This window comes from Rhinolophus ferrumequinum, chromosome 19, assembly GCF_004115265.2.
Source record: "Rhinolophus ferrumequinum isolate MPI-CBG mRhiFer1 chromosome 19, mRhiFer1_v1.p, whole genome shotgun sequence".
NCBI lineage: Eukaryota > Metazoa > Chordata > Mammalia > Chiroptera > Rhinolophidae > Rhinolophus > Rhinolophus ferrumequinum.
This window is the reverse complement of record NC_046302.1, coordinates 10,997,606-11,024,032: the sequence shown is the minus strand read 5'-3', so window position 1 is coordinate 11,024,032 and position 26,427 is coordinate 10,997,606. Positions and strand designations below refer to the sequence as shown.

The window sequence follows — 26,427 nt, the reverse complement described above, 5'->3', positions numbered from 1 at the left end:
GACCAGCTGAAAGCCATGCCTGTTAATTAGATCAGGATTGGGAGGAGGAAAGGGATGCGGGAGTGAGCTCAGAGTCCGGGGGTGTGGCACTGAGGGTGAGGGAGGGGCTTGCTCTGCTCGCTGTAACAGGGAATTACTGCCTGGGAGGAAATCAAGTTTATTGTAACCTGACGAAGTACACAGCAACATAATCCAGTTCTTCAATTTTTGATGTAGATTCTTTAAGTGACTGTCACATTTTCTTCCTTTCTTCCCCAGACAACACACTTTAGACCTGGCCCCTCTCCTTCTCAGCCAGGGCTCCCAAGGCACGGTTTTCTTCTCTCCATGCAGCCCGGCAAGAAAAGTCCCTAGCTATCGGATAAGCCTCCCGTTTGAAGTGAGGGGGAGTTCGGGGGGTAGGGGGGAGGGTGAGAAAAGGAAAAGGGAAAGAAGCAAAGCAAGAAAAACTTCATTAGAGCAGCTAGTCAGAGCCCTGATGGGATCCCGGCCGGTTTCCAGTTTCCTAGAAACAGGGATCCCACCCCACCGCCTGTTCTCATCGCCCGACCCCCCCCCCCCCCTTCCTCGGGGCTCCTGGGCGTGTTTTTCAATCTATGCTAATAGGGCTGCCCCGCGGGCGGGGCTGCCTTCCCCTGACAGCGGGGACAGAGCCCCTAGGAGCAGGACGGGCCCTGCTTCCCCGCTGGTGACAGGGTCCCGGTGCGCTGGTCCATGCTGGTCCCCGCCTTTGTTCTCGGGCCGAAGCCGAGACATGCGCGGCTGACGATGGAAGTGGAGGACTCAGGCGGCGTGGTGCTGACCGCCTACCACTCGTACGCTCGCTCCCAACCGCTCAGCTCCGAGCCGCGCTGCGCTCCCCGGGCCACCGCCAGCCACCCGGGCAGCAGGTACCGAGAGCCGCTCCGAAGGGAGCAGGGGTTTCCTGGGCTTGAGGGTTTCATCTTGCAGCTGGGTTTTCTGCCAGGGAATATGACCACCGTCACTTGATTGTTGTTTCAAGTTTTGGTGGACTGCGTGAGTGAGCCTACTGTTCTTTGTATTGTCTTTGATTGGAAGTGGGAAGTGCAGGAAGTCTCATCCCCGAGGCTTTGGCTAGCAGAGGTCAGCAGCGGAGTTGTGTTCTTGATACAATTTGGTGATAATGGTCAGATGCCTCATTTCTGCCATATTCACTCTTTGAAATATTGGAGAATTTTTAAACAATCATTTAAAATGAAACTAGCAGAAAGTGAAAAAAAATTCAAATACATTATCCTAAATCCACAGTACTACCAAGAGCTTCTTTAGTAACTCCATGCCACCTGAGCTAAAGAGAGAATCTTCAGAAAGTAAATCTCAGTAGACTTTTAAAAACAATTTTATCTCTAGATAAAAAAAAAAAAAATCCTTTCAATTGTATAAATACATTGGTATCATTTCATTATTGCTAATGTTGGCTCTATTCTGTAAATGGAATTATAACATTTCCTTTGGGTCAAGGAAAGGGAATCTCACCATGTGCCTTTTAGATTAATAAATCTGGGATCTATGTATCTATGTTAAATTACTCTATCAGTGTGAAGGCCAGTGAGATTTCCATAGCTAGCTAAACCGACTTCTTAGGAAGTTTTCATTGGTAGACAAAAACATTGCACAAATACATGAGATGGTTTGGTATTTGACACATATTTAGCCAGAAGTTTTATTTGTTTAAATGTAGCTATTTGGCTGCTAGGGATCCATTGATGAGTGGTTTTCTTTACAAGTGAGTAGTTTGAGTGGTGTGCTTTTTTGCATGTTTATTTTCAGTCATTTTTTTTTCCTCATACTTTTATCTTTAGTATATGATAATGATTACTTGTTTCTTAATTTAATTGACTTGTGAGCCTTTCAACAGATTGTGACTTTTATTTCAAGGAATATCCTTTTGGCTACTATCCATGAAAAGAACAAAATGTATTGGCATGAGATCTGTTTTGGGCTTGGCTAACAGAGAAAATATTGTTTATATTGTTTCTTCCAAAAAGAGTAGATTGAGTGAAATCTAATTTTTATATAAAGCAATGATAAAATAATATTTTTCTTCCAGCTTTAGGTGCTGTACACATTATTTTAAAGGCTATTTGAAGATACAGACTTGTACTGGTTTTTAGGGTGTTTTCTAAGCATAATCACTGACTATCATTACTCAGATCATGAGTAACTAAGTAGATATAATTGACTTGATGAGAAGCAGGGGCCGGAGCTGTGAATTTTTAGATGGTCCTCATATTGCTGTCCAGTTTGTAACTCCCAGCAGCTGTCTAGGAGCAGTAGCCAAATTCTGCCATTCAGGCTATTTGAAACTGCATCAGTTTCCAAAGCTAACTAGAAAAGAAGTTCCATTAACTCAGCATGTGGTCTTGTGGAATGAAAACACTCCAGAGCAGAAGAGTTGCCGTCATACCTAGTGTTTTACCATACCGTTGCCAATTAGATGTATGTTGTTGCAAGTTTGCATTTTTGGTAACTGCCCTGCACCCTCTCTGTAGGGACCTTTGTGCCACTGACCCCTCTGATGCTGGAGGTAGATGACACCCCAACCCGCCTTGTCTCCTGCAATTAAATCATGAGAGAATAGCTTAATTCCTTGGTTCCCAGTAACAGCAGTCAGAAAGAGGTTCCTGTGTTTAGTGGAGCCAGAGGACACCATCAATCATGAGTCTGATAACAGAAATAATCAGGCCCAAGTTATTAACCTTTGACTCACTAACTACTGATCAATATTTCCTTTCAGGCTAAGGAGCAAGATCGTATTGTTCTACTTATGAAGAAAGCACTCTCTCTTTCAAGAATACCCTTTCTTTCAAATTGCTTACATATGTGTAACATATTTGAGGAGTAGTGACCAGTGTGGCACTAGGAAGCGTAGACTATTGTATCTGACTTTCTAAGTTTCATTCTTTCGCTCTGGGTAGCATGGGTTCAATTCAAAGCAAATCGTCTTAATTTCCAATTTCCAAACCTCCACTCTATTTTAACTTTACGTGCTGCTGAGTTTTTTTGTTTTGTTGCCTGTTTCTTCCACTAAAATATTATCTCACTCTCTATTCCCCTCCCCTCCCGCTATTCTCTTCTCTTCACTATTATATCCCAAGTGCCTAGAGCAGTGTCCGGCACATTGTAGTGGTTAGCTAAATATTTATTGAATAAATTAATGAATTCCTATCAAGATTATACAATGGCCAACATAAAACATCAGGGCTTTTAAAAGCAGAAGGACACTTTTTTGGACCTACTATATGCCAGCTCACATTAGGCATTAGGGATAAATAGGTGAATGAGACCAAGTCCCTGCCATGAGAATATGGCTCTTTACCTTTCAGACCAATAGGAGTTTTAGAGAAAGATTGAAATAAGCGGCAACATTTTAAAATCAAGAGGCTTCAGATATAAATCTGAACTGCTAGTTTACCATTTAAAAAAAAAAAGGAAGGAAGGAAGGAAATGAAAGGATTCAGCACCTGAGGCCCCTGCTGCTGCCTGCCTACACTGGCTGAAGCTGAGTATTGGCTGCTCTATTCCACGCTTTTCCCTGTTACTCTTCAACCCTGAAGCTGGGTACTCATTGCAATTTCTTTTGAGGCCTGAACATTTTATTTTATTAAAGTAAGTAGCGAGTAGAAAGTGTACTTTCCAGTTACTCAGGTCTGGGGTCAGATTGCCAGACTCCACACATCACCTACACACTTTACTGCCATGTGGCCTCGGGCAACTTGTTTCAGCTGCTTAGAATAGTGCCTGACACCAAGGAACAATGGATAGTTGCTAGCTGTGTTATTACTGTTAGCACTTTTAATCATGGTTGTTGTTGATGTAAAGAGGAGAGTAAAACATTTTTGGTACCTATTCCCAAAGCTTATTCACACAGCAGAGACTCAAGAGTGCTAAGTGTTTGTTGGGAGGAGGAAAAGTAATTCCTTTTTTTCATAAAAATTGTATCCTTTGCATTTTATTCTGCAAAGGAAAAACAGTGAAGGATTATAAATTCTCAGTTCTGTTAAAACAAACGGTTGGAACTGTTTAGAAGCATGTGATTTTTATAGAGGTTAAGTTTGTAGACCCTTATTGAGAATCCAGAATGAAAATGTTGACACACAAAGTAACATCACTTACAAAGTGAAAGGTTGCTGAAGCTAAAGCTGGATATTTTGTTTTTCAAAGATTTTCTAAGTGATATACAAATAATATATACAACATTTTTCGGTGAATGTATCGTATTAAACGGCCAGGAGTATTTCTGATCTTTATCTCATTATGCCATAAACTTCCTGAGAGAGGACAAAAATAGAAGAGGAAAAGAACCAACTCTTCCTCAAAAACAAATACAGAAGTTAACCAAGGTTACCCTAGGAATTCTAATTGTACAACAATGTTGAAACTTTTGTAAAGCGGCTATTGTTTCCTAATATCATAACCATTCATTATAAGGAGAATGATGCGATTAAAATGGAATTGATGATTAGAGAGTAAACATTTTATTTTGTGGAAAAGAGTAAATTTAGCAATCGTTAATGACATATTCATTGGTACTTTCCTGGATTGAAATTAATTAAAAAGATTTATTTCAAGGTGCCAACTCTTTTTTAATTAAGCATTTATGTAGGTTTATGTGAGTGTATGGACGTACACCAAATTTGGGGGCACAGTAGTTACACTTTTTCTAGAGGATTCAGAAATAATAATGGAAATAGGATTCTTAAGAGAGATTAAGATATTTATAGGTCATTCCTTATGTTGTGGTTGAAATCAGAGTTAGTGTCTCTGGTTTCTTTTTACAGTGGGGTCCCTGCTGAGTATAGGTGCCTCCATATGTAGAGCTGTTGGGAAACATCTGGTGTATTTCCTTTGATCATGTCATTTTTTGGCTAAACATTTGGCCAGTTGCTTTGTCCATTTTTAACGTGCTCAGCTCTCCCTGATCATTAATCCTTCATGTATCCACAGAAATTCAGAGAATTTACGGTGTTGTAGAATGACTTTCATGTGGATAAAGATGGATAATTTTTTCTTAACTTTTTTTTTGATGTAATATTAGACTTAGGGAAAACTTGCAAAAGTAGTACAAAGAGTTGTGTGTAACCTTCACTTACCTTCCCCTAATGTTAACATTTTGTATAACTACAGTTCCATTATCAAAACTGCAAAATTAATACTGGTACAACACTATTACTAAACTATAGACTTTATCCTGGTTTTACCAGTTTTTCCACTAAGCATTGGCATTTTTCTGTTGTCGAATTGAATCTGGGATCCCGCACTGAATTTAGTCATGCCTCCAGGACCTCCTCCCATCTCTGACAGTCTGTCCCTGTCTTTTATGAACTTGGCACTTTTGGGGTGCTTATTGGTTGTTTTGTAGGAAGTCCCTCCATTTGGATTGGTCTGATATCTTCTCATGATTAGATTGAAGTTATGCATTTTGGGTGAAAATTCTGCAGAATGGTATCGGGTCCTTCTCAGTACATCATATTGGGGTACAAGATGTCCATATGTCTCAATAATGTTACTATTAATTAGCTTTGATCACCTGGTGAAGGCGGTGTCTGCCAGGTTTCCCTACTGTAAAACTACCATTTTCCCGTCTAAATAATATTATTGTGGGGGAGGTACTTGGTAACTATGAAATATCCTGTTTTTCCTCAAATTTTCATCTAATTTTAGCATCCATTTATGGGTCTTTCCAATAAAATTTATTACCATGGTGTTCAACTGGCGATTCTATTTTCTCAATCCTTATGAATTGACTTATTTTACATACTATAAAATCCACGTTCAGTATTCTTTTTGATTTTATCTTTTTTACCCCCTTCAACTTTAAAAAGTCAACCAAATATGAAAGGGCATCAAATAGTCATTTAACCTACTGTTCTTTCCACAGTTTTGGCACAAAGTACAATAAAATAGTTTCAATTTACCTGGTCTGAGTTCATGAAACCTATAAAAATAAATTCCCTAATTTTCAATGTTTCATGATTTTTTTGGAAGCAAAATTTTATTACAGAATTAAGAGGAAAAATAATCAGAAAGCTGCTAAGTTAAATTCTGTGTTAAGAGAGAGTAGTTGTTAAATCTCACCTTGCTGGAGACTATTACTGAGGCTTTTTATTTTCTTAGAACTAACCATGTTTCTACCTGATGGAAAACATTTTTCCCTTAGCAGTGTTCCTAAGATGTTACTTGAACATTTGCAAATGTGTCATGACTAAAGCAACATTCTATTTGCATACAATCAAAATGTCTTCTCATTCTATCCTTAAACCAAACTATTTCATTTCTGAAGTAATTTCCATTCCCTGTTTTCTCAATCTTTGGTTTCCAGATGTCAGTTGCAGCAAAGAATAAAAGTAAAATGTTGTGTAACAAAGCAGAAGAAGGGAATAAAATGTTTCTTGGAAGAAAATTTTGGAAATAAAGTTTATCCAATTAAGCAATAGACTTTGTTTTTTAGCCTCTTTGGATGAAAATATAAAGTCAAGTCTTTAAATAGTATAGAAATGAACCTTGCTTTAATGACTCTTATTATTCAGACAATATAATTTATAGTGCTTCAGGAAAGGCACCTATTGAGATGTGTAAGTTTGTTTGCCTTAATAGTAAATAGTTTATATTGGTGTATTGTTTTGTTTCTTACATAATTTAAATATTTATTGTTATTTTCCCCCTTATTTTCAGGCAGCCTTGAAGGCCTTTGGCAATATTGTCTGTTCTTTCTGATATTGTTATTTTCAACATGCTTTATAATTTGCTTTTGATTAATTAATCAAGCTTGTTAGATCTGTGTAAAGAAAATGCTGTTCAAAAGACTAAAATGTATAATTTAACAAAAGATTTTGATAGTGTTTATTTCAGTTTCTTTGAATTTTTTGGTGTGCTTGTTTGCTTTCAGTTTCTTGCTGTGTTCTGGTCACTTGAATTAATGATTTTTATATACTGTATCATTCTTCATCACGTGAAGTTTCATGTGTCCATTTCTTTGTGATTATTTGAGGATGTGCATAAAAACAGAATAATGAAATTGCTTAATTCCTTGAACCGGAAACTAAAGAAAGCAGTAAATTGTTTTACTCTGTATTCATCTCCTTAAATATCTGGGGTTTATGACACATTCTTTGAGTATCAGATGTGTTAAATCACTCTTCAATACATGAATATTGTTGATAAAACTATCCATTTGACAGGCATTAAGTGCCAAGTAATTCCAAGGCTGGGAGAACATCTTCTAAGTGTTATTTAGAGAACCAGCTGAGGTGTCTCATGTTACTCTTGAAAACTAATTAAACCTATGCATTCCATTTCTGATCCCTTAGATGAACAGATGATGTCAGCACACAAACACACAACACAAAGGACAGGAAGCAGAAACTGGAAACCAAAGACAGAGTAGTATGTAGTAGTTTTTAAATTGTCAAAGACCTGAGATTTGTTTGTACTATTTTAGTAATTCTAAGTTGTGGTGCTGATTATCTTTTATGCATAACACATAAATCTTTGTCTTTATTTGTACATCTGTAATGTATAGGGAAGATTATTCCTTTGAAATTTCCTGTTCAGTATTCATTTATGAAAATCAACTTAGAAAACACTGGCCAGTGTATTTGCCTTTCTACTAAGGTCCATCAATGGATTTATATTTTTAGTTCTGTAGAGAAACCTGACAGGTATTTAGAAAAAAATGTTAAATGTACTAAAAAGAATTCTAACAAGTAATAGGTTATTTGATCTCTTTCCTGCCCACATTTCTCAATTTCATTACCACACTGAAAAAGTCACACAGTAGCCAAAGTTAACATGTCAATGGTTGGGACTATACCCATATTTAAGTGGCAGGAGATGAAAACTAAAACCAAAGGGAATAAACATAGTGGAAGAAGGACTAAACTTCTTTTCTGAAAATTTTCTTGACAATAGTAACCAGAAGAGTTTTCACCTGCCATAACAATGATCACTTGGTAATTAATCATGCACTGTCTGTGGTGTCAACTCTTAAAAAAAAAAAAAAAAGCCTAGCTTTATTGATGGCTTACTGAGCTTGACATACATTATCTCATTTAATCCTTGTAACAGTCCTATGACATAAGAAGAAACTGAGGCACAGAGAAGTAGCCTGAGATCACACAGTGAGGTAGGGATAGAGCCAGGAGTCCCACCCAGGCCTTCCAAAACTTTTGCTTTTTAAACCCGTTATTTAAATCTTGAAACATTTGTAATATGTTATGGATCTAGTGTTCTTCTTCCTGAATTTGATTGTTTATTGAGAACAGGGACAGTATGATTGTATCCCACTTAGCAATGAGCAATAGCAACTTTCACGCAGTAGACGTTATAAAAGCTCAGTTTAGATTTAGTCTTTCCTTTTGTAATCATTTCTATTTTGCTGTACTAGAATAAGCATGGAATGAGTTAAATATGAATAAATTTCAATAGCTTATTTGAGAAATTTTGCTGTCACTCGATGGGATTTTTTAAAAATTTGAAAGCTGCATTCTTACCCTTCATGCAATCTTATTTAGGTAACAATATTTTAAAATAGAAAGTTCTAGAGGAATCATTCCTCTAGACCAAGAAAGTGAGATCTAAGCAGATTGTAACTTCCTGAGGAGGGAATCTTCTGAAATCTTCCTGAGAAGGGAGTCTGAAATCTTCCTGAGAAGGGAGTCTGAAATCTTCCTGTGGCTTTTTTTTTTTTTTTGGCAGAATTGGTGGGAGGGCAGTTTTTAATTCTTTAATCCTTAGGTTCATGTTCTTAGTAACTAGCTCTTAGAAGTTTTCATTTTAGTTTTAGTAATTGCTTTCTTTAGCTACTAAGATAGATTTCTGTGGTTAAAAACACATTTTTCGCTTTGTTTCTTGCAATATAATTTATAACGTAAGCATTTTTAATATAAGTTGAGAAAACACTCCATAAGAATTAATGAGGCCTTCCTTTTTTATTTCCCAATATTCAGTCAAGCTTTCACCATATCTTGATTTGAAGCATGCTGAGGGACCAAGCCAGGTCCTATACCATGCGTTTGTGAAGATCAGTTGTATTCTAAATCTTGCTCAAAAATTTAGGGTACGAGAAGAGAGGTTGTGGCAATCCAGACCCATGAGCCATCCCTAGTCTCCCATAAACCTGAGCACAGTTCTTATCCATCAGTGATCTCAGAGCCATGGATAATGCTGAACCTAGATTGGGCTTCAAGGGTTATCTTTTTAGGAAACAAATCTAGGGCCCATCATAGTCTGGACTTGAATCTTTAGGAGAGGTCAGAATCAGAATGGCCTCCAGGCTCTGGGCACTTGTGTTTATTTTTTAAGGTAGTCTTTTTGATAAACTTTGGTTCTTAGGACATCAAAGCTACAGAGATTGGACAGTCAGTTAAGTTATATATAAACAGTATGGTCTGGACTGCTCTGCTAACTGCAATGTCTTTAGAAGTCTTCTCTAACTATTCTTAACCAGCCAGGTTGTTCAGAGTGTATTACTAATAGGAACTAAGCATCAGGAAAGACCAGTCATGAGTGAGGAACAATCTCTGTGGTGCAACTGGGAAGCAAAGTATGGGAAAGTTTTTCGCTGAGAGGCTCAGAAGGAATAGCCAGCTTGTTGAGCCAGGCTCTCAATTCCTTCTGCTGACCCTTGGTCACCAGCTCCCGTTATCAGGGGACTGAGGCCCACAGCATGGTCCAGTGTGTTCTGGGAGCAGTCAGGCCCAACAGCAAGGAAATCATGCAGGAGGGGAAAACTGGCTTCTTAACTGGGAAACATTAAGAATGTAGAACTAGAGAAAAGATGGTGATGATTACGAGAATGGCATTTCCTTAGCTTCCTTTCAAACACTGTTACAGCTACCCGTGCACGTTATCTCGCTAAGTGTAACGTGGAAAGTCTCAAAAACACACTTGCTGCAACTTTTCATTGGCATCTTAAAGAAAAACATTTGCTAACCTCAATAGAGTAAGCAATTAAATGGGAAAAAACGCTGACTGTAAGTTTCTGCAGATTCTGTTTTGAAAAACAGAGGGTGCCTGGCCCCTGTGATTTTTAACATACCAAAGCTTAACTTCTCTCCCTCCTCATTTATAAAGCTCAGTCATTACAAGGTTGATTTGGCAACTGTTTTTGTAAAATCTGAGTTGTGCTTAGTTGCAGAAAGCTCCACTCTAGAGAACTCCCACTTCTTCCAGTTGCTGGAAGTATGTAATTGGAAAAAACAAGCCGTGCTCTGCCAGTTTAAAGCTGTGTCATCCTTTGTGGGGCAATGAGTCAACACCAGCTAAAACAACATGAGTCATTGCTTAGAAGAAACCCAAATGAAGCTGATTTTGATTATATCAATCCTAAACAAACATGACAGTCCTTTTATCCAGACTGTAAAAAAGTTCTTGTTGTGGGAGTTAAAAAATTAGCACCAATTCATTTTAGAGTTCATGGAAGTACTTAACTACTCAGAAGACTTTTTTTAAAAGATTTTATTGGGGAAGGGGATCAGGACTTTATTGGGGAACAGTGTGTTCTTCCAGGATTTTTTTCCAAGTCAAATTGTGTCCTTTCAATCGTAGTTGTGGAGGGTGCAGTTCAGCTCCAGGTCCAGTTGCCCGTTGTTAGTTGCAGGGGGCACAGCCCACCATCCCTTGCAGGAGTCGAACCGGCAACCTTGTGTTTGCAGAAGTCAAACTGGCAACCTTGTGGTTGAGAGCCCACTGACCCATGTGGGAATCGAACCGGCAGCCTTTGGCGTTATGAGCATGGAGCTCCAACCGCCTGAGTCACCAGGATGGCCCTGAAGACTTTTTTATGTGTCTTAAGAAGGAGCTCTCTTCAGTCAGCCATATTTTACCCTCTCTTCTACTCCCCACCCCCATCCTGATCATACTGGATTCAAATCATTATTATTTTAATCTGGTTTCAGCAATATTGGGTTAAAATCCATAAAATAAAAATGGTGATTTCATAACTGTTAGCTCATTCTGTCCCAGGATCCACCAGTCTCTTTATTTCTCTGGAGTATAAAAGATGGTTTTAAGGCGGATCGTGACTGGGGGGAGAGAAATAATTTAGAAGCCTAGTGCCATTGTTCAAGTAAAGGTGGTACGGCCTAGACTAAGGTCGTGGGGATATGGATGAAAGGAAGTACTGGACTCTGTGGGGAAATCAAACAATGAAGTTGGTTTGATTTCTTGATTAAGTGCATACTGGGGACCAGGAAAAAATAATTTGGATTTCTGTTTTGGAGTGATATTAATTGAAATTGAGAATTCTGCTAGATGAGCAGATTGTGGATGGGGAGATGAATTTAGCGTGTGAAATTTTGAGCTAAGCGTATATGCCCACAGGATAGTTGGCTACACAAGTTTGAAACTTGGGAGAGAGGTCAAGGCTGAGAGTTCCTAACTATTTATTCAAGGGGACTTTAGCATTTGGAAGATAGCTAAACCTGGGACTGAGTGAGATCTGGCAGGAGAACATGGAATATCTGTAGAGACAGTGGTAGAACAAAGACAGAAACCTGGAGCAGGAGCAGTACCACGCAGAGAACGGCAGAGCATTGAGAGCCTCTGATAGAGGCCAGAAGGATAGATAGGAGCGTTCCGGAGGCCAAGGCATTGGATTCAGAATGAGTGGACAACCATATTAAGAGTAGCTAAATGACCAATAAGGTGAAGACCGAAAATTGTCCACTGGATTGTAGTGTGGGTAGCAAGAAAGAGCTTTGCTAGAGTGTGTCTAATAGAGTTGTAGAGGTGGAAGCCAGTTTGCTGCAGATTGAAGAATGAATGTGAGGTAAGGAAACAGAGGCAGCAAGTAGAACCTATTATAAAAACTTAGCTTTTGATGAAGAAAGAAAAGGCAGACTGAAGGGGGAAGCTTTTAAAATTTACCAGTAAGAGCTATAAATCGGGTAAAAGTCAAAGAAACGTAGCATTTCTAAAATGCAAGACTTAAGCACATTTAGTGTCCTATTTAAAAATCTGTTGATAATAACATTCTTGTACATAAGATGAAACTTTATACCTAGCCCCACAATGGTATGTGAGCACTGTGAGGACAAGAAGGATGTTTGTTTGCTTCATTGCTAAATCCTTAACGACCTTCTCCCTTCCCCATCAAAGGGCATGGCACTTAGTAGAGTCTTAACAAATGGTTGCTGCATGAACACAGTGGAGGCTGAAATGTAGAATGAGACCTCTCATTGGGGTGGGAAGCTCTCAAGGATGTCTTCCAAAATCTGAGCATTGCTTTTTTTGGGAAGTCTTCCCTGACCTTCCCACCTCAATCCAGGTTGGTCACTTCCATCTTTGTGCCTTCTCTACCTCAGACATTCCTCTAGCATTGCACTTATTTCACTACTTATTAGCAGTACTGTACTTGTATAACTGACTTCTCCAAAGACCAGGAGTTTGTTGAGGCCCAAGACCATGTTTTATTCATCTCAGTATCCCTGGCGTAATCCAATACCAGGTACATGTATTCTTATTGCGTAAATGAACAATTAATTCATTAAATAGTAGTGAAGGTAATAATCCAATTAAATATATGATATTTTTATAATTTGCTATGATTTTGACCCTAGAAGTATTAGAAGTCTTGGATTGGTATTCTGTTAGGGGATATATTGTTCTGTACTTACATGCTACCTGCTTTCCCAGAATCCACTAAATTAGCCTTTATTTATAGGATTTATTTATTTATAGGATTATATAAATGCTTGGTAATATGCTATGAAGTGAAGAATAATTAATAAAAATTAAAACTGGCAACAATTATAAATGAGCATGCCTTGACATGTAAAACTAAGAGCAGCATGGATAATTAATAGAAGGTAAATATATCCTTAATTGTTCTAAAAATTAAATTTTGCTCATTAAAACAAGAAGAATTTAAACTTCAACTCTTCACAATAAAAGTGAATTTGAACAAACAACAAACATCTGTTGAGCGGCTGTGTGCCATACACTGTGTCAGTTTCCGGGGCACGAAGATGGTTCATAATCAGTCCATTGACGAGGATAGATGGACTCATTAATAGGCAATTTCAGCTTCATCTGAAGTTTGGCTCCTTGAGGGCAGAAACAATCTCTCTCTTTCTGTATCCCTAGCATTACCCCAGAGTGGACACTCAGTATTTAAATGGTTGAAAAAAATGATTAAGGAAAAATGCACGAATTGCTCTGGGAGAGCAGAGAAGGTGTTATATCACTAACGTTCAGGGCTCAGGTTGGTGAGTGAGAGAGGGGTTAAGAAAAACTCCGGGAGTCAATAACTAAATTAAGTCTCACATTGCTAGTAGAGGGAGTGAGAGTGGGAGGAGAGTTTCTGGTAGGAGAACCAGTCTGAGTCAAAGGGACAGCAGCATGCAGGTGCTGGTACTGCTGAGGCCAGGTCATGTGAGACTATAAGAGAGTGTCAAGACCACTTACTGTGCACTTGGGTAAAATGATTTGGGTCAGACTGAACTCAGATGCGCCCAGTTTCTTCACTTGGATAATGAAGGGGTTCCATTAGTGGTCTCTTCTAACACTTAAATTCTATTTTTATCTTTATTAAGTTGGAAATGAAGATAATTGGATAATCCTAGATTTTAACCAAAACATGGTTTCAGACCTGTACTAATTTTATAAAAACACCTTTCCTCTTCTCACTTAGCTTATTTAATTGATCTCTCGGGTCCTTATGCTGTCTGTGCAGTAAACATAAATTGTTGTCTAGTTTTAGTTTTTTCAATTACTCTAAGTACAGTTTGGTTTACTTCAATCAAGTTACCCAAGTCAGGATAATATATCGCTATAATGGTTGTTCTTTCAGCTTTTCTTTGAAAAATATATACCTGTCCAATAAGCAGAAATGATTTTTATTTTTTATATGATTGTAAATTTGTATCCCAATAATACGAATATTGGGTACTGTTTAAAAATTCCACATTTTATTTTTTGTTACAATTTAAAGAGAGCATTCGTTGATAATTTATTTTTTGAAAGATAAATTTTATATCATAATATGCTAGATTTAATACTTCCATTAGGAATGGTACAAAACTAGAATAAATTTAAATAAAGTAGAGAAACGTGTGAATATGTGTTGAATATTTTCTCTGTATTTTTTGATAACCCAAACACACACACATATAATTTAAGGAAAATAATCTGCTTCACTTGTTTCCTCATTTTCTGCCTTTGAGTTTTATCTGAAAGACTAGGTCCCAAAACTGAGATATCTGATGACGTACTGCAAGCATGTGCCTGTGAAGGAAATGGGCTCACGGCTTAATAGGAAATACCCCTCTTTCTCCACAATCTCCTCCTCTTGCTTTCACCTCACCCCCTTATCCATAATGGATGAAAAATTATATAATGACAGTGATCCTAAAGATCAAGATTTCTGAAGGTATATCCCCATACAAAAGGAAAAAATCCTTTATTTAGTGATAATAATTACTAAATAAATTTAAAAATTGAGGGATACTTAATATACAGTAAAATGCACAGGTAAGTGTTTAGTTAGCTTGCTTTTACCCATGTAACTACCATCCAAAACAAGATATAGAACATTTTCATCACCCCAGAAATTGTCTCTTTTTCTTCAATTAGCCCCTTCACTCTAGTTTCTGACTTCTGTCACCAGAGATTAGTATTGCCTATTCTTAGAAGTCATGTAAACATAGTAATACAGTAGATGTTATTTTGTGTCAGCCTTTATTCAGAGTAATGGTGTTTGAAATTCAAACATACCATTTCCTCAGAGACCAAGAGTGGTACAATGTATGTAGACCCTTGGGGTGGTTTTACGTTATTATTGTACCTGTTTGCCATCTGCTGTCCAATAGGTATTGGCTGTTGCACATACGAGGGGCTAGGCAAGGGAGCAGGTTTAGATAAAATCCATTAAACTGTTAGAATCTAAAGGCTCATGTACCAGTGGTGGACACAGGCAAAAATAGGATGTAAAAATATTTATTTTTCGTGTCTGCTCAATTTGTTTTGATTGCTGGAGCCCTTCCATTTTCCCTGTAGTGTACCAGGTAGTGATTGTTTGATTCTTACCAAGGGGACGATCTACTTATCACTTAAGGTGTTTTGCCTTTCCAAAGCATTGCATAATTTTTAAATTTCTAACGGTGATATTCCAGGAAACAGAGAATTCTTTAGGCAGGAAGTCACACATCTCAATGAACATGATTTAGACCAGGGACTGGCAAAATTTTTCTGCAAAAGGCCAGTGGTTTGGGCTCTGCTGGCCATATAGTCTCTGTTGTAACCCTGCTGTTGTTAGCATGAAAACAACAATAGATAAACCAATAGACATAACTGTGTTACATAATAAAACTTTATTTACAAAAACAGGTGGTGGGCTGGATGTGGTCTTTGGGCCCTCAGTCCCAAAGACTCAGTCCCCTGATGTAGACAGCTTGCTATTCTTCCTACTCACAAGGCTTGCATAGTAAGCTTATCATAGCAAAATACAGAGAATTAGTTCCCTAGAATACATAAAGTTGAAAGGAACTGAAGGTTATACCTGTTACCACCTCTCATTTTTCATTGAGGACTCTAAATCTCAGAGCAGTAATTTTTAAGGTCACAAAGAGTCAGTGGACGAGCCCAGGCTATTCAGAACTCTCAAATCTTTAACTAGGGTTTTTGCCCTATTTAGATTGTGATGGGTATGAGTCAGAGTACCTCAAATACACTGTCAGATTGATATTTGGGAAAAGTATCTTAGCTCATGTATTTTAAAGGAATGGGAGAGAGAGAAGAGAGATTGAGAGAGAGAAACATACACAAAGAATTCAGGTGGTAGCATTCTAGAAACTGAACCAAGAGTTGGCCAAGAAAGAATGGGAGTTAGACATTTAGCAAACAGATTAATTAATGAAAATAAACAGTATATTGAACACTTTATCCAAATAATTGTACTGTTTAACATTATAAGTATGTGAGAGAAATAAATAAAAATTTTATTAGTGAAAATAGAGACCTTTAGATTCTCTATTAGTTCCTTCATCCATTTATTCTTTTTAAAATTTTTCTTTTTAGCAAACATTCATTGAGTGTCTTCTCTTGAGGGTACTGTGAAGGATCGAAGCTAAACAAGGTGGGGTTCGTGTGCCTAAGAACTTACACAGGAACCCATGATAGTTTGGAATCATGTCTTGTTTAGCTTTGTAGTCTCTGGAGAGAACACAGGGTTTGCTTCATAGAAGAAATGACATTTGAGTTTGCATGTGTGCTGTGGGTGTGTTGGTGTATGGATAGAGTGTGGGGCAAAGAGAGGGTGGAAGAACGGGCCAACAATTCAGCTTGAATGTATTGAGGATTGGTAAGGGAAGTAGTAATAGATCCTATACACATATTTGCAAGATTTTATTTGTCAGGTAGGGTTGACTCAACAAACAAGTTGTCAAAGAGATATCAATTATTCCAGCGAAAGCAGTGAAATTAGATTAATAAAAATATCTCACTTTGGGTCTTCAACTCTTTATGGATACCATATTGTGTCTTGAAGTGTAAAGCATTAATTTTTAAAGACTCAGACTCAAGCAAAAACTTAATTCTTCTGGAACTCTGAAAGAGTTTATGATCTCCCCACTGCCCCAAAAAGTCATGTAACTGATACAAACTAGCTTACACGTTGGGAGTAGCTGGCTTAATGGTAATCATAAGCATATGTTGGAATCCTAGTGGTTCAGCCAAAGTCCCAGTCTTCAGACTTCACATTTAACAGAGACATACCGGTACACAGCTCTAACTCTCAGTTAACTCGGCCTGTTGTTTCATGATACAGCTGGGTCTGGTGGATGACAGAATTTTCCTAGTGCGTGCACCAAAGCAATAGAAGGCAAGCAGAGGGAGAAGAGTTTAGCTCCACATGAGTGAAACCTTGACCCCGTAGGCATTTTGGTAATTCCATGAAGGCAAGAATGTTACTAATAACAGCAGATTTTGGAGCTCATCTTAAACTTGGTCAGCTGCTCCTAAGCCCGTGGCTGCTGGTGTTATGGAATGCACACATATTTGTTTTGGGAAAGTGGTGAAAGAGATTCAGTTACAGCGTTTTCCGCCTTCCTTCCTGGAATGGCGCCACCCCTAGAATAGAATTCTCCACATACCCAAGCGTGATTGGATCTCAAATTCAGCAAGTATTCAATTAAATGATCCATTTACTGCATCGGTTCTTATTTTGGAATTGTTTTACGTTTAGGATATCTTTTTTTATTTTTTTTTCTGGCGTTAGGATGAAAGTATTTAAAGCCAAATTACAAATTATATTGTCAAAATTGTTTGATGAGCTATTGAAGCAAGGTAACTTTTCACAAACCGAATGTGTATGGCAGATACTGTATATTAATTTGGAATTTACATTCGTTACTCAGAGATATGCAAATGGAAGCAAAAAGTGATGTATTTTATGTTTTCTTGTTACTCCTGACTTGGGGACCTGAGTTGTATTTTTATACACTGAAATAAATAGGGTTTTTTTGGTTTGTTTGTTTTTGTTTTTTATCAGATAGTTCTTAGCTTTTTCAAATCATAGAACTCTTTGAGAATCTACTACAAGCTTTAGGTTCCTATGAAAAGTATACATACACAGAGGGTGCGAAAAAAATGTATACACACTTTAAGAAAGGAAAAAACTGTATTAATTGTAATACTCAATATATGCCGATAGCAAAAGATGAATACAAGTCACGTTTGACTTCTGCAATTACAAGAGATGCTCAAAGTGGTTACCATCAGCGTCCAGATACTTCTGATTACGGCAAACTACTGCTTGAGTAACGTTGACCAAAGTGTCCACTTGTATACATTTTTTTGGCACCCCTTCAGTATATGCTATACAAATTTGCATGCATTTTCAGGTGATTCATGGAGTACAGGTTAAGAGGTTATTGTCAAATCAGTATTTAAAATTTCTTTTTCTTCCTTTATTTTTTTCCATTCAGCATATCTTTACATTTACAGCTATCATGACCATATTATGTACTTGGAGAAAACTCTTAAGAGTATTCAGTGTTTCCCTAGTACTTAGAGATTAGCTTTGAACAATTGTGGGACAAATTCAGTATAAAAATAGCACACGGCTAACTTAGGGACAGGCTGTTAGAGCCTGCTGTATCAGAGGCTGCCATTCTGTGTTTTGTCCCTGTGATCAGGACACTTCTACGTGACTTTGCCATAATGGGCTATGTCTGTGGCTTGGGCATTTCTGGCTGATGTGAGAAAGCTGACAGGGCAGAGTCTGGCAAAGCCCTGAGCTCACAAGATAATACCTGTAAGAATAGGACATTTCTGTTCTCAGAAGTGAAAAATGTTGGCAAGCAACGTTTAACAAGATTAAGGTGCAAGAAGGTACGGAGTTTTAGCCACTTCTCAAGGAAGGTCTAGAGGAAACAGAAGCATTCCAGTATTTCACAGATGAGGGATGGGAATTGTATAATTGTTGTCTAATAGGAAGATAAGGGAAATTAATCGCCCCGCCCCCCCCTTTTTTCCTTTTAGCCTGACACCCATAGTCCATGGCCCATTTCCTTACTGGGATTCTGCTTGGTGTTTCTAGTACTTTCCTTAGATCCCCGTGCAGGTGTGTGATATGCACATGAGACCACTAGTCTCTAGTATTGTGTGCTAGGGCAAAGAGAAAAATGTTTGTTTATGCAAATGAGGCATTTCTGAGATTAAGGTTAAAGCTTCTAGCACATCTCTAATCAATATTATCACAACAATATGAGGCAAAAATGTGTACACTAAAAGTCAGTCAAAGCAAACCGACCTGATCCATTTGTACATTATCCACTCAGTAGGCTACGGTGCACTGAAAACAGAGATTTAAGAAAGGTTAGCTAAAGTCACGGGTAACAAATTAGTAGCATATCTTTATAGGCAAGTTAGAAATAAAAGCCAAACAAATGTTATTGTACTCCTGCAAACATTCCTGGTAGCATTGTCTGACAAATTTCTAGACGAGACAGCTATTTCTCCTTACCCAGGGATTTCTATCCTGCCTTGATTCCATACAGCCTGTTTATCAATCAGTTCATAGGATATTCAAGGTCCCATGGGTCCTTAGAAAACATCTAGCCTTATTTTTTCATTATCTTATTCTTCATTTAAGACATTAGACAACCCAAGCTTCCAATATTCTAACATTTCTATATTATTATTAAGATTTTATTGGGGAAGGGGAACAGGACTTTATTGGGGAAAAGTGTGTACTTCCGGGACTTTTTCCAAGTGAAGTTGTCCTTTCAATCTTAGTTATGGAGGGCGCAGCTCAGCTCCAGGTCCAGTTGCTGTTGTTAGTTGCAGAGGGGGCAGCCCACCATCCCTTGCGGGAGTCGAACCGACAACCTTGTGGTTGAAAGCCTGCGCTCCAACCAACTGAGCCATCTGGCCACCCTGGAGCTGAGCGGCAGCTCATTGACTTCATTCTAGTTGCGGAGGGCGCAGCTCGCTGGCCCATGTGGGAATCGAACCAGCAGCCCTGTTGCCCAGAGCTCGCGCTCTAACCAACTGAGCCACCTGTCCGCCCCTATATTATTTTTTTTAATGGGAAAGACTTATTATATCCTCTCATATTGTCTTGTCATTGTAACATGTGGCAACATAACATAACATTTCTCTATCCACAGACAGTCAAATGGTGTTACGTAACCAAACATGGGTTTGGTGGGGATGTTTGACATCTGTAGAGGTCAGACTGCACTCCTTCTCAGGCCTTAAAGTAGAAGGCATATTTAGAGCAGTATGATCAGTCTGCCCTCTGAAAAGGAGTGTTTTAACTTTAGAAGACATAATTATTTTGCATTGACATGTTATTCTCAAGTAGTATATTCTCAAGAAGGATATATTCTCAAGGATATACCCTTCGAACATTCAAAGTTCAGTGAGGACCTCAGGAAGGTAAAAGTGATATCTTCAAAATGCTACCTCTATCTCTATCTATCTATCTATCGATCGATCTATATCTATCTACCTCCCTCCCTCCCTCCCTACGTATCTACCTATCGCTCTCTTTTCCAGTTTTTTGAGATATAATTGACCTATACTATATAACTTTAAGGTATACAGCAAAATGATTTGACTTAGATATAATGTGAAATGATTACTGCAATAAGTTTAGTTACCATCCATCATCTTATTCAGTTCTCTTTTTCTGTGTTCCTTCTTATGTCCCTTTGACTTTTCCTTTTGGAGAAACTCACCACGCCCTTGAAGGTACCCTGCCCTCACTCGTCTCTGGGTCTGTATACACAATAATAAACGCTGACCTTTATTTAGTGCTTCCTCTAAAGCCAGCTTGAGTCCAAGTGTCTTGTGAATGTTAAAGCCCCCAGGGTTTTACTCCTAGGAGGTAGGTACTGCTTCTCATTTTACATATTTGGAAACACAGAGGGTAAGTAATTTGCCCAAGTGCAATACAATAGCCTCGCTTCAAAACCCATCCTGCTGCTTCCTTTAATAAAAAATTGTGGTAAAATATACATAACATACAGAGCCTATCCTTCTTAACCAGCACATTCTGCCCCCTTTCTACACATCCTACTTCCCTTGCCTGAAGAGCCAGTCTTCATCTTACTAAGTCCTGTTGTCCTTGGGGATTGGATCACAGCTTACATTGCCTAGAAAGCCTTCCCTAATACCTTTTCCTCTTCTCTTCCAGTCTGGCTCAAGTTTATCTCCTTTGAGATCCCAATGAACCCTGGGCCAATGATAACTATGATGTTATTCTGTAGCTGCCTCCTGCCTCTTCACTGGACTACAGCTCCCTAAGAGCAGAAGCCATGGTTTATCTGTATGATCTCCGTGCCCAGTAACATGCTCTATAAATGTTTATGGCATGGAAAGGAGGGAAGAATGCATGAATTCTCTTTTCCAAAATTGGAAAAGCAAGTTTTCTTTTCCAAATTTGATTCTGTTTAAAATGTATCACAAAAGACAGTTTCTTACAATAAGAAATAGAAAAAGAAACACTAAAGAAACACAGGGAAATGCTAATCAGGGTCAGGTTCCACACGGTCAGTTGCTTATATTTCACTTTGTCAGATTTTATCTCTTGTAAAGAAAAAAAAAATCACTGGGAGGTGAAAGAGAAAGGAAATGCTTTTGTTTTTCAAACTGTACAACTAGAGTTTCCATGACCTCATTGTGAGGCAATCCCTCTTCTTGGAGATAATATGTCTCCTGTTAAAGTGTAGCATCTAATTTAGGGTTCAAACTCAGGATGATTCATAGGCTATCAGAGACTATAATTTTAAAGACTGGAAAATGATGGCTATGAGGAATATACATAGAAATTGAGATTGTTGGGGCTAGAGCATAGAAAAGCCAAATGAGCTATGCCAACTGATTCAACAAGAAGAAATATCATCCAACTTGTGGGCACACACACACTCTGTGGGGGTGTCTGGCGTATCTACTGGGTGTTCCATCTCCAGATGCCACTGCCAGATCCAGTAAGAGCAGTGGCAGCAGCATTATAGATTACAAAATGCTATAGTACTACCTTTCTGTAACTCTGTAAACCATGTTTGCTATTTAATTTTCCTTCCTGATTTTAGTTTGATTTCCTGTCCTTGAAATTCTCTAGGGTCGTGAAGTTAATTGGCAATTGCTAAGACAAGAAGGCAATTTTCCTATTATAAGAATCAAAGTCCCTTCTATTTTGAAGACATGCCTACAAAACTTTAAAAAAATTCCAGGCATCTGGGAAATTGAACTTCACAAAAAGGTGCTTAATTAGAAAGAAAGCAGAGCTACATTTGTAAAACAGACCAATTTGATTATATTTTAACTATTAAATAGATTAATTTTCAGGGTGGTCATTCTTTATTATACGCATTTAATTGACATTAAATTATATTAAGAATTTAATTTTAGCTCCCTTTACAGATTAGCCAATGCCTGTTCACCCTTGGTATACTAATAAGATTTCTATTCAGCCATGCTTTTTATTAATCCTCATTACTATTCTTGGAAGGAAAACATGAGAGGGGCCAAATGGAGTTCTTTCCCCTAGTGAGTTAAACAACCACAATTTCTGGAATTGTTTTAAAAGAAATGTGAGCATTATCATAAGTTATTGGGTCTTCAGACCCAAATTCAAACAGTGAAGCAGAACAGACCCTCCTACCTATTCTGATTGCATCACCAGCGTCACAAGGCAATCAAGGACTAATGTTTAATTTTAAAATTTCCTTATCAGCTTTCTCCGCATCCTCTCTTGTTAACTCGGTCTCTTGGTCTCTCACAGTCTTGTCTTCATTTGAGGATATTTGTGTCTTTAGTTAACACAGACCTCATACAGTATAACAAAGGTTCCAGGCTCAGCAAAACCCATGCTAAATCCACTTCCGCCACTGCACAAAGAGGACCATGTCTAAACAGAAAGGACTTCCAAGAAATGGGCTCTGGAAGCTTCTCATTGAGTGCAGGGTTGTTAATTCTTAGCCTGGGATTGCTGTGTGATGGTACAACAGGTTTTGCCTCCTCTCAGCTAAAGAGCATAAACAGGTAACAATGAGATCCCTTGTTCCTTTCAGCACTTCTTTATCATCTCTTGGTGACAATTCAAGAATGCGGAGGTTAGGCTCCTAAGCAATGCTCAGTATCATTGAACCAAGATATTGTTTTTTTCTCGTATGCTTGTAATCATTCTATTTGCTTTTGTCTTTGACCCCCTGATTGATGATGATTTTTCTGTTGTTGCTGTAAACAATATACATAGGAGTAACAGATGAGGTGAAAATAGAGCTTCAAGCCATTTCCTAATAAATCAGTAGCTTTTGTGTCTTATAGAAGTGTCATTTAGTCAAGTGATTCTAAGACGAGGCTATAATTTGGGAGGGACAGAGAAATAAGGGATTTATAATATCTAGGTACCCTGTTTGAAATGGTTTTGAGTCTTTGAAAGAGACTATTAAGTATTTCTGCTTGCTTTCAGTATTGCAATATTGAAATTTTAAAATTATAATATTGCAATTTTAAAAGCTTAAAGTAAAAATATTAATTTGACATAAGAGCCACTGTTCCTCATAATCTGAAGGCTAATAAATTCCTTCAAATTAGCCATTAACAAAATTTAGATATTTCTATTTTATTTAATGCAAAATGAGAATAAGAACAAGTATTATATTTTCAGTGAGACTAAAATGAGATCAACTATAATTTTTTCTTCTCTCTCGTCTATCTGTATTTGTGATTCATGGGGTTAATGCAATCTTATGATTTACTCTGTATCATATAATAAAATTTCAGCTTATTCTATAGCGGCAGACCGTAGTTGGAAGAATATAACATATAACATCTCATGAGGTTTGGTTTTCTATTGACTTCTAAAAATTATTGTTTTCTAAATTAAATGAAAGGATGATATTTGGAGAAATGGGGTTGAATGAGTTGAGGCATCTTACTTTGTTTTTTTTTTTTTAAGTTTAACTTCTGATGGTTTTCCCCAGTCATGGCTATTGCATATTTCCAAATCACTAGTAGTTTCATCTTGAAACATTTCGCCCAAAGCATACCGATTTTTGTCTTATTAAGTATGATCTCTGCCCATAAAAGTCAAAGAGGTTGGTGAAATTCTTATAGGAGTCTTAATTGAAAAGCTGACACACTCACTTTTCGTGATTAAGATTTGGTCAAATTCTTGTCCACATTAAGTGAATATGTGCTTATCTCAAGTATCAGATCAATAACTCTAAAATATATGATACAATTAATTTTTTGTTTGCAGTAATTACATCTTTTTTCCTGATATCTGCTAATCTTAAGTAAGACCATTTTCATGATGGAACAAGGTAACAGGTAATTAGAAAGAAATGACGGTTTAAAACATTATTATAGAATAGAATACCCTGTTTCCCTGAAAATAAGACCTAGCCAGACAATCAGTTCTAATGCGTCTTTTGAAGCAAAAATTAATATAAGACCCGGGACCGGGTGTAATATAGTATAATATAATATAATATAATATAATATAATATAATATAATATAATATAATATAATATAATACTGGGTCTTATATTAAGTTTTGCTCTAAAAGACGCATTAGAGCTGATTGTCCAGCTAGGTCTTATTTTCAGGGAAATACGGTATATAATTTATTTTTGGCCATGTGACTCTGAGGCTGTACTTTTCTTACTTCTTTAATGAAATATCCACTTCTTTTCATTAAATGTGATCTTCAGAACTTATTGCGGTTTCTCCCAAAAGGTACCACACATCCAAGCTACTTTTATAGGGAACCCTTTAATGATATGTCATTATCACAGTGAGGTTAAACTTGTCTTTGGATAACTGAGACCATTAAGTGGTGCTAAATCATGGTAGGAGACAGGAAATTTCAGGGAAATTAAAGATGAATACAGTTCTGTACTGGGTATCATAATCATGATAGTTTAAACACTAAGATCTTAAAAACCCATGCTGGCTAAGAAAGAGAGAACACTGTCAAAACTTTCAAATCACTAAGCAGGATACAGTGGGCAGTTTCTTCTTCATACTGATTTACCACTAGCATGGAGCAGCTAGAACTAGTGATTGACTGTACCCTCTAACATCTATACCTAAGTGGACTGAGCGAAGGGTAAAGTAATGAACCTGATGCTTCAGGGCATACATCAGCTGCTCTTCCACAGAGGGAGGACACGAATGTCCTCCCTCCTTTGGCAGGACAGTTTCCCGAAGATCTTCATAAGCAATATGGTGAATGAAGCCCAGGGACTGGGCAGCTTAATTTGCCAGCCAAGTTTCCCAAATAGACTATCCATCGGATAGATGATATTTGATAGATGAATTTGCTCCAAGGGTAAGGAGGGCAAGGAGTTGTGTAAGGGAACCAAAGGTAATTTTTCAGACGAATTATAAAGTGATAGAGAGAAAGTATAGGCCTACGAAGGCAATTGCTGAGTTGCAGGCTGTATGGGAAGCATAATGTAAGAGAATGAAATTCAATAGCGGCTTGTTTCCAAAAAGTGATAATGGAATCCTTAAAGATAGACGTGTCACTAGGTTGGTTATTATAGACTAGAAAGTATTGGAGGAAGAGAGGCAATGATTTGACAAAAGGACTAGAGTGAAATGAAATATTTGAAGGTAGAAACAGGCAGAAAAAAGAGAAATGGGAAAAGGCACTACTGAGCTTGTGATGGTAAAAACAACTGATTTTAGGATGAGGAAAAGAAAGAATGAGAATTATTAAAACCAAATGCAGCCCTTGTCAGCCTTTATGCAGATATTTATTGTAAGAAGATGAATAAAAGATCATTTAAAATTCACATGGTGATATATCAAATCCTCCTGTAAAACATTTGGAAAGAAAAAAAAATCAATAGAGCTCTCCTGTTTATGAGCATATAAGATTATAAACTAGCATTTATAGAGATAATTTTTTGTAGGTTTAGGTGCACAGAAATTTTATTATTACATATTTTTTGAGGTGGAAAAGAGGAGAGTATTTGCTTTATATTGAATTTTTTGTCTTTTACAAGTTTTAGAGTTAATCAGTAATCTTAATAAATTTTATGGGCAGAAAAACTAAGTGAAAGATTTTTGTTAAATAGGAAGCTTGGGGATGGAACCGCACAACAAGAAAAAAATACACATAAAGGTAACAGAATAAATGCCAGACAAAGAACAGCCATTGGTAGTTGTTGGCATAGTGCAGTGGCTTCTGGAGCTGCTATAAAGAATGTTATTAATATGAAAGCTAATATATTAAAGAGATCAGATCTGAATTTAATGTCACTTGACTTCTGCCAGTTACACTCATTGTGTATAAGTAAAATGACTATTTTATTGTAAGTTGGGACACTTTCGAAAGTGAAAGTAGGTGCTAGTAACCGTCATGTCTGGACAGCTGGTATAAACTGGGATTTGTTTTAAAATCAAACTAGAAATGGTCACTCTATGCCTGAATCCAAATACCATAAAAAGTATTTCATGTTTTCTAAAATGAATATCATTCCTGGACAACATTTGAGCAGTTTCTTTGTATTATCAGTAAACGTCAAAAATACCAATTAAATTAGTATATATCTCAACTATTATGGTTAATATGTAAATCACAAAAGAATTGAAGCATTTGGTTATAAGTTACTGCTAGTTCTATATTCAGCTTCACCAATATTGAAATAATCAACTCTTAATTTTGGAAGAAGCAAATCTATGTTGAGGGCAAGATTTCTGGAATCAGAGTGCAGGAAATGGAATCCTGGCTCTTCTATTGACTGTGGGACGTTGGGCAAGTTATTTAGTCTCTAAGTGGCTCAACTTCCTCACAGGAAATAATAGTAGTATCTATCTCGTAGACTTATTGTGAGGATTAAAAACATCAGTGTAAGTAAAGACCTTAGAACAACTGCCACATAGTGAGATCAATTCACCAGTGTAAGAATTGACTATAGTAATCCCTCTTATCCACGGTT

General features: G+C 37.5%; 1 protein-coding gene across 7 annotated transcripts in view; it reads left to right on the top strand.

The window, feature by feature from the left end:
- The first annotated feature begins 647 nt into the window (after positions 1–647).
- ARHGAP28 (Rho GTPase activating protein 28) overlaps positions 648–26,427 on the top strand; it is a 191,781-nt gene continuing 166,001 nt past the window's right edge. For 6 of the 7 annotated variants that reach the window (XM_033087885.1, XM_033087890.1, XM_033087888.1 and 3 more), the window contains exon 1: positions 648–890. In XM_033087885.1, coding sequence (XP_032943776.1) covers positions 715–890 — 176 coding nt within the window. In that variant the 5' untranslated portion in view covers positions 648–714. The remainder of the gene's footprint in view (positions 891–26,427) is intronic. The other variant, XM_033087892.1, reaches the window with a different exon arrangement.